The following is a 14,149-nucleotide window of genomic DNA, read 5'->3' on the forward strand; positions in this document are numbered from 1 at the left end:
TAAACGTTTAAAGTCGGTTGCCAATCCATGAATTTAAAAAAAAATCCCCTTTTTAGAGCAGGTTTTCTTGACAGTATGTTTAATATCATAATGCTTACCACCACTGGTAGATCCACTTCCATAAACTGCACCAATGGCTCCAACTGATGCAATATGTGTTTATCCAGTATTTCATAACTGTTTCATGGTCAAGAAAATAAATGTGCACGGCATCTACAGAATGGCACATTGAACATCAACTGGCCACTAACCATAAACGGACAGTATTTTCATAAATTGACCTCCTGCGGACAAACTGAACAAGTTAAAATAAACTGACCCCGACCACACATCTAAACTATTCAGAAAATGCTGCGTGACTCACTAACTTAACAGGTCTCTGAAGCGGACACATCGCAGCAAAATACATAACCATCGACATTGATTTGTTTTGCGAAAGGTTCTCTTCTTTTCTTCTTGTCTTCGATATGCATCTCTTTAAGGGAGCTGCGGCAAATTGTAGGTGCCTCTCCACTCTCACAGATATGAGGTTGCTTAGCCTGCCCAGTACTCATATTTCGCTTTTACTGTCTTTGCTGACAGATTCTTTTGCACGACTAGGCCCTTCAGAAGCTGGGAACCAAGCTAGCAATGCCAATCTGAACAGTCACCCCTCTGACTTCAACACGCACCAGTTCAGCATTTAGCACAATGCATGGGAATGATGGTGAGATAGCACAGTCTGTGCAGGGTGAAGTTAACATTGCAAGTGAGCAGCACGGGTAGTGGTGAAAGGCACAGTAGAGGACAGAGGAGGCAGGCGAGTGCGCCCTGACCCAAACATTGCTGAAGAGTGTGGGGAATACCAATTCAATGCCTGGGTGTTCACGCAAAGGAAATTGGAATAGTACCAGCAGAGAACGGTTGCGTGGGTAACCTGTCAAAGACTTTCAACATCATGGATGAGACTACGGAGGAGCCATTAGTCTATGACTGGCACCCGGACGTTCCTGTTCATGGAACGAGTTGCCTGTATTCTCTTATGAAGAATGTGTTGTCCTCTACGGAAGCTTACTATGCAAGAGCCCTGGTAGCCACCAAGGCCAGCTTTGATTGAAACCCAACCTGCTGCTATTGGGGCTTTGTTTTCTACAGTGACTTCCAGCCTCGAAAAGTCGTGAAGCAGCGTTGACAGATTTAGTGGTTCGAATGGAGAGGAGCTTTGGTCGGATCAGTGGTGTCCTTTAGTTTTCTCTCATGCAGATCAGTGAGAGATAATGCACAGTCCCATGGGATCAGACTGGCGCTACGGCAGCTGCAGGTAGTGTCCTCTTTCAAGAAGGAAGTACATCTGTGCCCTTGACAGACCCTCGTCCCATGCCCATGCAGGCACCAGCAATGCAGTCCAGATGCACCAACCTGAATCCAGTCCCATTCTCGGTCGCACCGCCGAAAATGCTGGTTGTAAATATCTGCAGTACCATTTTTACGACAGCTGCACGCGTCCACCACGCTGAATTAAAAGGGGCAGCTCCATAATTAGAAAATACCAGCCTTCAAGGGAACACTATTACGTGGGACATGAATGAATATTAATGTGAGTGCAATTTATTAACGTAATATTAGTCAAACTTTTATCCATGTCAATTTGTGCAAAATGTTTTAGTAATAACTTCGGGCCCTCACAGTGTGTGGGCGTGGGAATGCCTCATGCAGGGATTTTCTCTGTCCAGGTGCAGTGGAGATTTGACCTAAATGTAGGGGAAGAATCATCTTCGTGGGTCACTTGGTGCAGGGGTGGGAGGAAGGGGTTTGAGTAGCATTTCAATGCAACCAATATTTAATCACTTGTTCTCAGACTTCACATGTTACTCGCTGCTTCACCGTGCAATGCCAGGCACCACGTGGTCAGCTTTCGGTGTGGTCTCCAATTCTGCTGCACAATGACAGTGCAGTGACTGGCACGACAGAGCCATCTCTCAGTGTGGGCTCCAGGTCTGGCTGCTGATACATGGCAGTGGGAGGGAAATATGAAATAATTGTCAAAGAGGACCACATATCTGCCAACATGATAGGAAAGAGGAAGGTTGAGTCCAGGGTAACTGCTACTGCCGTGAGTCAATAGGGGATCCGGACACCGAGCACGAACCCATACTTCCGCCAATTCAACTTGCTCGTCCATTACAAATACCCGCTATTAAAAAATACAGGAGCAATTTTAGGGCTGAAAAGTGCTAATATAAAGTTGACGTGTTCATTGAAGCCTCATCAAATCGCCGTTTGTTCTCAACAGAATAGACTACATTGTGAGTAACAAATACCATGTATTCAGTTCGAAGTAGGTACAATTAGATGCTTGTTTCATCCAGAAAGAATGTTTGGGATGCTCTCTGTGAAAAGGGAAGAGGGGAAAGAACAGGTGTTGCATCATTCAACCATTGCATGAGATGTTTTTTGTTGCAAGAGGAGTGATTCTGGGATTGACAGAGGACTAACCAAGAGCTTGACAGAGGGAATAGTGCCTTTGGATTGTTGAATGGGGAAGGGAGGGAATGATGCCTTTAGTCGTCACATGGCGCTGGCGGCTGAAATTGCAGAAAACTGTTGAATATGTCGGTGTTGCTGTGGCAAGTGAGGACAAGGCGAACTGGATCATGGCTCTGGTGGTGACGAGAAGGGATGAGGGCGGAATTGCAGGTTACGTGCCTGAAGAAGGGAACTCTTCAGCCGATCAAAGACAGAAGCCAATTCGGAAATGATGATGTGGAAGGTGGCATCATTGGAACTGCTGTAACAGAGATGTAGATACCTGGAGAAGGCAATAGAGACCTGACACGAAGCAGGATGGGGGAGGTAGGGGTGCATAATCGAGCTAGGTCTCTGGGTTGGTGGCTACAGATAGACATTGTGAGCTACCTGCCGATCCTCAGTTTTAGAAATAAGATTTCGAGGAATCGAATTGGGGATGGGTCGTGTAAAGGTAAAGTAGGGCTGGCAGCTAGAAGCAAAGTTAATTCCTTTCAGCTGAGAATGAGGTCAGGAAACTACAATGAAATAGTCATCAATGTTACCAAACAAGATGTCGTGTGCTGGTGGGATGTAAAGGTGTCAGACAACTGGATGGCGAGGCGAGGGATTGCGATACAGAAAGGCTGCACGTCCTGTTCAGAGATACAGGTCTAGGTGGAAGATACATCCTGGTGAAAGATGGACTGTAAAGCGACTGGATATCCCGGTGTGGGACGGAAAAGTACTGACCTGAATATTTTGAATGGGCTAAGTTGCAGATGGTTTGAACATCCTGGTAAGAGATGGACATATTGAGGGTATGGCCGTCCTGATGAGGGATGGACATGTAGGGATCCGAATTTCCTGAATGGATTGAGTTTTAAAGGGATTGATCATCCTCGTGAGAGATAGAGTTTTAAGAGAATTACATGCTCTCGAGAGAGAAAGAGAAGTTTAAAGGGAATGAACATCTTGGTGAGAGATGTAAATGTAGAGTGGTTGGACGGCCTGGGGTGGGATGTAGTTGAAGGAATCTACATATCTCGTTTACAGTGTTGGACTGGATGTCCATGGTGAAAAGGAAACATTTATGGCCCGGAAACCAGAGTAGCTAAAATCGTGGATGGCGACAGAAGAAGACAAGGGGAGAAAGTGCAATGGAAAGAGTTAAGATCCATCGGAAAGGAACAGATTGAAATGTTGAGTCTTACGATGTAGCCTTGTTTGTGGATGTTTGGAGGATTTAGAAGGGGCTGTGCGCGGTCACAGGCACGGGGTGAAGATCTCAAGAGGAAATGAGTTCAAAGATAATATGGGAAAGGATGACATGATGTTCAGTGATGGACTCATGGTCTGGGGGAAGTGGAACGATATGTCAGAGAGTTCGTGTTTAGGCTCCCCAAGGTGGAGGTCTTTACAACAAACAACAACAGCGATTCCATTGTCAGCAGGTTTAATGACAATGTGAGGGTTGAGAGAATAAAGTGCTGCACATCACAGGGAGATAGATAAGAGAGAGTAAAGGGGGCGGAATTCATTTCATATCACTTGCCTCCATCTTAACACAAACCTTCACTCTTTTACTCTCTCCAGTCCATCCTTTTTCCCTGATTCTGTATTTGCTAAAAGTAATTAATCTCGACTAATATATATTTCTGACGAAATCGCAATAACGTTCAAAGCTATTCCTGTGTCTCTCGCCACAGATGATATCTCAGCTGTTAAGTGTTTCCAGCATAATTCGTTTTCAGTTCAAATGATGTTCGCCGTCTGCTGGTGGATACGGGTATTTCAGTAAGCCGACGAATCACAAAAATCACAATTTTCTGGAGAGTAATGCATGGTGTTGCTGCTCTCCCGACAGAGTAACAATTGTGCTCTGCTGATGACTAACTGAAATGTTTAAAATTGACGGCAAAAACGCATGAATTACTGACCAGTTTCTCCTGCTCTCCCACCATACTCCGGGATAGTGTAGCGCAGGAAAACATTATATTGCATCTCGAAATTGTTGTATATTTAGTCCTTGAACCACAATGCAGTCGTTAATATTGACAAAGGCACAAATTCCAACTGCAACATTGAATAAATCATTTTAATTATTTTGGAAGGTTATTCCCATTGTACATCAACACTTACATTAAAAACTGCAGTAATTTGTCCATATCGAGTATGTGGTGGTGGAGGAAGAAGTTACAATAAATGCAGATTAAAGAGACAGACCATTTATTTGTCACCTGACGTGTTCTAAACCTTTTTTAACAGGATATGGAAAAGTGAATCGGTTACAAAACGAACTTTGCATAAACTCTTTATTAATAAGCACTGGTTTTAATCTCTGTAACATTGTTGGTAATTACATCCGGAGTAATATATCTCAGTATTTGTGCAGACAGAGAAATGATCAGAAATCAATTCTGTTTGGTATTTTAATTAAACAGAAAACACGCACCTTCAGACAAAATAAAGAGAAAAGCCAAATCTAGTTATTTCAACACAATGTAAAATGATGGTTGATAAAAATAAAGTGATGTTTGTATCGTAAAACAAAGTACAATTATCATGTTCACACTGTTGGGAAAGTTCATGCCGTTCCTTCAGATTTAACACAGAATAACACATCAGTCTGTGATCCACCTCCAGACATCATACACTGGATTTGAGGCTGACTTTTACCTGAAAGAACAACAAAAACGACTTGAGAGGTTTACAGCAATGTTAACCACCAAACAAATACATCAAATACAGTATATGATCTCCTCAGAATATTTCTGCTTTAATAAGCCTCTTATTTCTTTAGTAAGTACAGAAAATGTTCTCTCTTTTTTTGAGATACAGCACTGAAACAGGCCCTTCTGCCCACCGAGTCTCTGCCGACCATCAACCACCCATTTTTACTAGTCCTACACTAATCCCATATTCGTACAAGATCCCCACCTGTTCCGAAACAGCTGGGACTGCACACTGTCAGCACAATACACGGAACAAATTATAAAACATTGGTCTTACCAGACTGATGGAGATGTAAGATGTTGAACCACACAGTCAGTGCCCATCTTTGGTGTAATGTCTGCTATTGTGAACGTGTCACAGTGAACATCCTCATTGTTTTCAGGAATGGAGGGAGGCATCAAAGCGGGATCAGCGCGGGTCTGAGAGCTGGAAACTGCGGAGGCAAAGATCATGGATTAATGATTGGACTGAAAGCGGGATCAGTGCGGGTCTGAGAACTGTATACTGTGGAGAGAAAGATTATGGATTAATGATTGGACTGAAAGCGGGATCAGTGCTGGTCTGAGAGCTGTATACTGTGGAGAGAAAGATTATGGCTTAATGATTGGACTGAAAGCGGGATCAGTGCGGGTCTGTGAGCTCCATACTGTGGAGAGAAAGATTATGGATTAATGATTGGACTGAAAGCGGGATCAGTGCGGGTCTGTGAGCTGTATACTGTGGAGAGAAGGATTATGGATTAATGATTGGACTGAAAGCGGGATCAGTGCGGGTCTGAGAACTGTATACTGTGGAGAGAAAGATTATGGATTAATGATTGGACTGAAAGCGGGATCAGTGCGGGTTTAAGAGCTGCATACTGTGGAGAGAAAGCTTATGGATGAATGACTGGACTGAAAGTGGGCTCAGTGCGGGTCTGAGAGCTGTATACTGTGGAGAGAAAGTTTATGATTTAATGATTGACTGAAAGCTGGTCCAATGCGGGTCATCTATATACGTATAACGTAAAGGGGACCGGAATTTGTTGGCCTCGGAATGTTTTCCATCTCCATTCACCGTGTTTTTTTTTTTTACCGCTGGGTGACAGCAGATGAAAAGGTTCAGCTAAGACTGAATCAGGCTGTTCAGATTGAGCACATGGAAGATTTCCAGTCAAAGTGTTAGCAAGAGAGATATCAGACAGCGAATAACATAAGGGTGTCTTTTCTAAAATATTTCAAGCATTGTTTTGTCTAATTTCCTTTAATCACAACATGTATTTAAATCAACCAGCAGTCTGTGACATCGCCGAGTGGAACGAAATTCAAAGTAGTGACAGAGAGCTGGTGACTGTGGGAGTTTAACTCACCGAGAGTGGAGAGATCACCGCCAGCACTTGTGAAGAGATCATCAGGACTACTGTCCAGCAACAAGTGACCATCCTGAGTGTCAATGGCTCCAGTCTCAACATCATCATAATCACCCGGAACCAGACCTGAGCGGAAATAATGATTTTCACTGAAATTAAATGGTATCACTGAATACTTAGAATTATATTATTTGACGTCAGTCGACACGGGCCAGCCAGGGTAAACTGTGATCTTCAGCTGTAGTGAGATTAGAGGCTGGCGAATGATGGGACCGTGTCGTGTCACGATAGGCGAGTCATAGCTCATGCTATGTTTAAAATGCAGCCTGTAATCGATTGAAAGGAAGGGGCAGTGTAGGATATTGGTTGGGAGACTGACAACCTGCATGTTTGGCAGATGGCAGCAGCCAGAACAAGGTTGGCGCCCAGGTTTTCGCATGCCTCCATGGAAGTGCTCCTCCAGGCAGCAAGGGCAAGGAGGGAAGCGCTTTTCCATCGGGACCGGAGGAGGAGGCCAGCGAGGCAGGTGGGGAGGACATGGCAGGAGATTGAGCAGGGAGTGAGCAGCCGTGAGGTAGTCCCATGTAAGAGGTTTCAGTGCAGGAACGGAATCAATGCCCTGATGTAGTATGACAAGGTGAGTGCAGTGCCTAACATTAATTTGACAGCCTTAAATGTCACAAATGATAAAAATTAAATTAGAGAAGGGGTGCCTCACTCATTTGTTCAGATGTTCCTACACCATGGAGCACAGCTCAGTGCCCACCTTCTTGGAGAAGCACAATCTTCAGTGACACAGCTATTCTGACATTTGCAGGAAGCAGAGTCTCTGATGGTAAGCCCTCTCTGGTGGGTAGCATCTTCTGCACTCAAGAAGCTGGTTGCGTGTGGCTGTGTGCCCTGCTTATCCACACTCTTTTCCAGCCTCATGAACTGGTCTGTCTGGGTGCTGCAGCGCAACTCCTGGGAACTACAGCTGATTCCATCTCTCATTCTCCTCCACAATGGGAGGCCTCAAAACCGGCGTGGCTTCGACCTATTGTAAATTGCTGCACTCACTTCTCAAGGTCTCCATTCTTTTTACTTGGTGTAGGTAAGTTTCAAGTCTGAGAGGATGCTCATCCTAAATACCTCTGTTATGATCGCCAAGATAGGTCAGCCTCCAGATTGCCAATACCGCGATACAGTATCTCTCCCCCTCCCTCCAGTGCCACAATGCTTTTCACAGCCAAAACTGACCTTCCTCTGACCTTCCCAATCCTTATAGATGGCGAGTCTCTGAAAACTGTTGTCACCTTTCATTAAATTGTGAATGGTTTGGAAAATTGCCATGAATTTCCTGTTTATTGACTCAATTGCCTGCCCAGTGCCTTAAAGTGCAGCCTCCACCCACCAGCTCGGCGGATTCCAGGAATATCACTTTACAGAGTAAATACGTCGGGCTTCCTTTGCACTGCTATCCAGCGGCAATTTCCCTCCCAGTCTGTCGCCACTGTGTGACAAAATTCTGCCCTCCGCTTTAAAGTCACATCTGTCCCATTGAATCACCCATTCAACATACACACAAATGTCACATTTCACCTCCCACACAAAAGTGTCAGAAATCACAATAATTGAATGTTTCATTCCATTAAAGTATTGGTTGCAATCGGTATTATTTTGCAGACATCCAAATTATTTCTCCTTTCTTAAAAACTAAAATCCCTCAGCAAATCCCCATGCATTCAGCAACATCATTTTACAGCGATTAAGTTCTGATATATTTAGTTGTTGATTTTAGATAACAGACTGCGTGATGGATTAAAAAAACGTGATGGTAACAAATAAAAATGTACCCACCCTGAATACTGGAGGAGTTCCCTTCAGGATATTCTAATCCAGGATCCGTATCACCCAAACTGTGACTGGTGTAATATTCAATCTGATTGAGGGACTCAATGGAATCAGTAACTGTTAAACACAAACATGGATGGTTATTGGAGAGATTGATTGGGACGTTCCAGCAAATAACATAATACCGTCATCATCTGGTGACAATGTCCTGGGACTTTGTATCTGACACGGTTGTGAAACATTTATCACAGGGACTGCAGTGGTTCAAGAGCAACTAGGAATGGACCATGAATGTTGGCTCATCCAGCGAGCAGTTAAAACAATACACAGTACAGCTGGTGGGTCAGACTTCAAACATCAGAGCAGAAACAATAGTGTAAAACATAATCAGTTAGCACATTTTCTTAATCCAGAACCCTTCCATCCTGTCCGTGTTTCTTTCCATTTCAGAGTCTCAAACGGACGGTGGTGGCTTTAAAACCGAACCCCACCCCGGATAATGGGGCAGAAAAGTGTAAAGAGTGCAAGGAGACGAATAACGGATTTGTTCTTTCCTGGTATTTTTTGCTACCTGAGAAATTAATCTCAATGGTTAAATTGCCCTCCAAATATATCGCAAGACAAAACTTTTATCGATTTGCCAGTGTTGTTGCCCCAGTATTGTGAAACATAATTTGTAGATTAATGTTAAACTTCAGAATGCAAAGTGTTCGGATATGTTTTTTGCAGGAACCACCGACTTCAGTTTAGGAGTTCCTGATGGAAGCGTGTTTCTGATCCAGAAATCCAGTCACTTAGAGAAATAAACTCTGAGTCAATGTGACTGTCTCCTCCTGAGAGCAGTGACTATTTATGGTCTAGCTTAAATGGAATAAAATGACATGATAGTTACAAACAAACAGAAATCACGTTCTTTAAGCAGTAGCAACGGGCGGGAATCTTCCCAAACCCATTGCTAATCTTGCTATACGCACAGATATAGACACACTCGCACTGTGATATGACTCCTTCACCGGGGATAGCGAGCGGATTTCTGACAGTGTTCAGTCAGTAAACTGACCATTAACATGGGGTATTTAAGTGGAAGTGACATTTGTCTTGTGAACATTCGGCATGAAATATAAAACACAGACCTGAACGCCGGATCTGATAGGAATCCTTGCCAGGTGGAATATTCCCAATCTCTTCATAAATTGCTTGGTATAAACCAGCCGGTGAACCCTTGCCACTAGTGACAGAACCTGTCAGATGGAGGGTGGGAAGATTAAAGTTTATTTGAAACCCATGAGCGTTTAACAGTAAATTATCTGCGAACACATCCAAATCACAGAGACAGAGAGAGTAAAGGGACAAAGTCGGATACAGTGAATGTGGAATAGTTTTGTTGTGTGTATTTTCGTACATGTCTGTGTCAATTTTACTGCATATCCCTATGTTCATCTGCAGCAGACTGAGGACAAATGTGCTAACTGAGGAAAAAATTCAATCAAGTTTGTTAGAAACGATCTCTCCCTAACAAAGCCATGCTGACTGTCCCTGATTAATGCCTGCCTCTCCAAGTGGAGATTAATCGTGTTCCTCAAAATGTTTTCAATATTTTCCCTTGCACTGAAGTTAGATTCACCTGCCTGTAATCACCTGGTTTAACCCTGCTACCCTTCTTGAATAATGATACCACATTCACTGTCCTTCAATCCTCTGGTACATCTCCTGTGGCCAGCGAGGATTTGAAAATGTGTGTCAAAGCCCCTGCTGGATCTTCCCTTACCTCACTTAACAGCCGAGGTCACATCTCATCTGGGCCTGGGGATTTTTCCATTTTAAGCCCGCTAAAACAACAAACACTTGCTGCCTTTCAATGCTAATTTGTTTAAGTACTTCACAACCCCGCTCCCTGATCTCTACACCGACATCGTCCATCTCCATGGTGAACACAGATGAAAAGTAATCCATTAAAGCCGCATTTACGTCATCTGCCTGCACATTGCAGACGGCCATTTTGATCCCTAATCGTTCCCATTCTTTCCCTGGTTATCCTCTTGCCCTTGATATACTTTTAAAAAATGCATTGGGCGTTCCCTTGATCTTCCTCACCAGTGTTATTGCATGCCCCCTCTTCGCTCTCCGAATTCAATTTTTAAGTACCCCCTATACTTTCTGTACTCCTCTCGGGAGTCCGCTGTTTTTCAGCGCTCTGAATCTGCCAGTAGCCTCCTTTTTGATCCTTATCCAATCCTCCATATCCCTTGACACCCACAATATCCCTGGAATTGTTCGTCCAACCCTTCAACTCTATGGGAACATGTTAGCCCTGAACTCTCAATATTTCCCTTTTGAAGGGAAGAGCCCATGGGATCCAGGGCAATTTGACAAATTGGATCCAAAATTGGCTGCGTGGTCGGAAGTAAAGAGTAATGATCGAGGGTTGTTTTATTGAGTGCAAGCCTGTGACCAGTGATGTACCACGGGGATCGGTGCTGGGACCCTTGCTGTTTGTCGTGAACATTAATCATCTAAACCTGAATATAGGAGGTATGAGGAGTAAGTTTGCAGATGATGCCAAAACTTGTGGTGTCGTAAATAGTGAGGAAGAAAGCCTTAAGTTACAGGACGATATAGATGGGCTGGTAAGATGGGCAAGGGAGCAGCAAATTGAATTTAATCCTGTGAAGGGTGAGGTGATGCATTTTCGGTGGAGTAACAAGGCAAGGGAATATACAATGGATGGTAGTACCATAGGAAGTACAGAGAATCAGAGGGACCTTGGTGTACTTGTCCATAGATCATTGAAGGCAGCAGCATAGAAAGATAAGGTGGTTCGGAAAGAATATGGGATTCTTGCTTTTATTAGCCAAGGCACATAATATAAGAGCAGAAAGGTTATGATGGAGCAGCATAAAACGCTAGTTAGGCCACAGCTGGAGTACTGTGCACAGTTCTGGGAACTGCACTGTCGGAAGGATGTGATTGCACTGGAGAGGGTGCAGAGGAGGTTCACCAGGATGTTGCCTCGGTAGGAGAATTTCAGTTATGAAGCGAGACTGGAAAGGCTGGGGTTGTTTTCTTTAGAACAGAGAAGGCTGAGGAGGGAGTATGATTGAGGTATACAAGATTATGAAGGGTATTGATAGGATAGATAGGAAGAAAACGTTTCCCTTAGTGCAGGGGTCGGCAACCAGGGGGCATCGTTTTAAGGTAAGGGGAAGGATATATCGAGGTGATTTGAGGGGAAAAGTATCACCCAGAGGATGGTTGGAGTCTAGAACACATTGCCTGAAGAGGTGGTAGAGGCAGGAACCCTCACAACATTTCAGAAGTATTTCGATGAACAATTGAAATGCCATCGCATACAACACCATGGGCCAAGTGCTGGAAAATGGGGTTAGAATAGATAGGTGCCTGATTGCCGGCAGAGATACGCTGGACCGAAGGGACTGTTTCAGTGCTGAATAACTCTATTAATCTATGACTCTATGACCTGATCTCCTGCTTGTGATCGTTTGTAAACGACTGCCTGTCTAGTGAGGTTACAAGGCTCGATCTCATCAGCTTTCGGACTGTCTTGTTACAGAGCCTGTTCTGGTCGGGTCCTTGGCAGTGCTAGGCGCCTATGCTGTCCCAGCTACAGAATCTTTCTGAAGAGAGAGAGGTCTATTTCTATAGGAACTTTATATTATTATGAAAAGTGTCATTTATTAATCGTCCCATTTCTTATAATAAATCAGGAGTGATTTGGATGGGTGAAATATGAGTGGAAGCGTCGTTTTGGAATGTTGAAGCACCGCTGGTGAATACAGAAGGTCTTATACAAGTATCACCTGTCAAAATAACAGTCAGACACGGTTAGACAGCTCGATATTGGATGCCCAGAGCCGGAATCTGAAAGGCTGGAACTGATAACCAATGGATGAAGGAAGATTAACAGACAAATAAATAGTTGAATGCACAGCTTAAAAAGTTGAATTAAATTTCCGGATCCTTTGTTACAATAAGTAAATTCTTCCAGAGTTTCATGTATGATGTGCTGAACTCTCACAGTGAATGTGGACACTTCAAATCACTCTCCATTTTAAATGTCACATTTTACTAAATCCAGAGCACATTGACTGGAGAAAATCAGCAAAAAAAAATGTGTTTCTAACAAGGCCACTTGACAGTCCATAGAAATATGCAAGGAACGAGAGTTTTGACTGCATATGACACAATATCTGGGACCTTTCGTTGGATCCGCGGGAAGATATGAACCTCACCTCTTCTGATTGACTTTTTCTGTATAACCACCATCAGTGAGATCAACACACAGAATAGCAGGACTCCGAAGCAGACCGCAACTAGGATGGAAGTAGTTTTATATCCCTGTTCTTAATGACAATAATACAGAAAGGTTTAACACATACACAGTCCGTCTTGCACAATAACATATTTACAAAAGGGAGTTAATAATTATATCCACTGCTTCCGGGCGATGAGTCAGGCTGAACATTCCGCAATATGTGTGGTGCACATTGCACCAGAGGGAAGTGTGAGCCAGTCTAAATTACAGAGACAGTGCCCCCATGTTTCTGATGAGAACACGACAGTTCAGGTCCAGCCAGAATCTGGAATTAGCTGAATTTCAACCAGACCATTTGAAATATGCGGTGAGGAAAAAATATTCCAGTCAGTGAGAAAGTGCTCATAGCATCTTGAGAAAATGACTACAATACCAATTCAACTAATTCAAACCCTAACGCTGGCGAGGATACTAATAATGGTAAGTACCTGCAGATGTGGACGGGACAGCAATTGGAGGCACATCGAGCCCTGTGGAGTATATTGTACAAAAGGTTCAGGAGGATGAAATTTCAGCACTTTCCATTTAAACAATAAATACTGTTCTTAATTTCCGGAACTAGTGAGTCAATTTAACAAAACAATGAACCCTAACCCCACTCTCCAAAACATGTCGCCCTCACCGGAACAAATCACACTGGCATCCTCCTTGTGATCACAGTCAGACTGAGCCGGCGATGAAGAAGGACAGTCGGCCAGAGAAGATTCGCTTCCACTGCATTTCACCTCATCCAGCCAGATAACACCGTCACCCTGGGAAAAAGTAGCTCCTCCTGGGGCCAAAAGAGCGTGACCACAATCCAGCTGTCTGCAGACAACATTGGCATCGGCCATATCCCAGGAGTCATCACACACCGTGCCCCAGCTGTTATTGCACAGTATCTCAACTCTCCCGGAGCAGTTGGTGTTACCTCCAAACAGGCGCAACCAATGTCCAGAATCTGGCAAAGAGAATCAATGGTTATTATTGATGTAGTATAAGAAAGGAGTACATGTCAGATAGTTGGTATAATAAAGAGGAAGTAGCACCTGGTGAAAGCCCACGTTTACAATCATATTCTCGAATGCAGTCCTTTGATCTGTGGTGCTGCTCCTTAGTTACTTTTGCTTCTGTTCAGAAGAGAAACATGCTGACTGTATCGGACACCAATGTTTGAAATGACACTCGCACATTTAGAGGTTTGTTGTGTTACCTGAACAAACAACACCAGCATCCTCCCTGTGTTCACAGTTGTGTTTACCCCACGGTTCTTTTTGACATTGCCAAAGGAACGATTCGTGTGAAATACATTCCATCCCATCAAGCCAAATGGGTCCAGATCCTTCTCCAAATGACTGAGCATAATAATCGATAGAACTGAGGGGACCGCACTGTAACTGTTTGCAGATCACTTCTGCATCAGGTCCATCAAGTCT

The 14,149-nt window shown here is 43.8% G+C and overlaps 1 protein-coding gene across 1 annotated transcript; it reads right to left on the reverse strand.

Annotated features, from left to right (window-relative positions):
* Window positions 1-8,744: 8,744 nt before the first annotated feature.
* On the reverse strand, window positions 8,745-13,581 carry LOC137361850 (putative DMBT1-like protein). Its single transcript, XM_068026453.1, has 4 exons — window positions 13,357-13,581; window positions 13,163-13,204; window positions 12,706-12,762; window positions 8,745-8,749 (listed from the first exon to the last, which is right to left on the reverse strand). Exons 1-4 carry the CDS (start codon window positions 13,565-13,567, stop codon window positions 8,745-8,747), a joined length of 315 nt encoding a protein of 104 aa, XP_067882554.1. The 5' UTR covers window positions 13,568-13,581.
* Window positions 13,582-14,149: the final 568 nt, after the last annotated feature.

The sequence above is a fragment of the Heterodontus francisci genome, unplaced genomic scaffold (genome assembly GCF_036365525.1).
Source record: "Heterodontus francisci isolate sHetFra1 unplaced genomic scaffold, sHetFra1.hap1 HAP1_SCAFFOLD_101_1, whole genome shotgun sequence".
NCBI lineage: Eukaryota > Metazoa > Chordata > Chondrichthyes > Heterodontiformes > Heterodontidae > Heterodontus > Heterodontus francisci.

What these genes read in the sequence shown, in the direction of transcription:
- LOC137361850 (XM_068026453.1), bottom strand. Translation starts at nt 13,567, where the DNA reads ATGGCCGATGCCAATGTTGTCTGCAGACAGCTGGATTGTGGTCACGCT. An exon ending in TGCCAGTGTGATTTGTTCCG is followed by an intron (nt 13,205 to 13,356) that starts GTGAGGGCGACA and finishes TATACTCCACAG; the next exon opens with GGCTCGATGTGCCTCCAATT. An exon ending in TGTCCCGTCCACATCTGCAG is followed by an intron (nt 12,763 to 13,162) that starts GTACTTACCATT and finishes ATTGTCATTAAG; the next exon opens with AACAGGGATATAAAACTACT.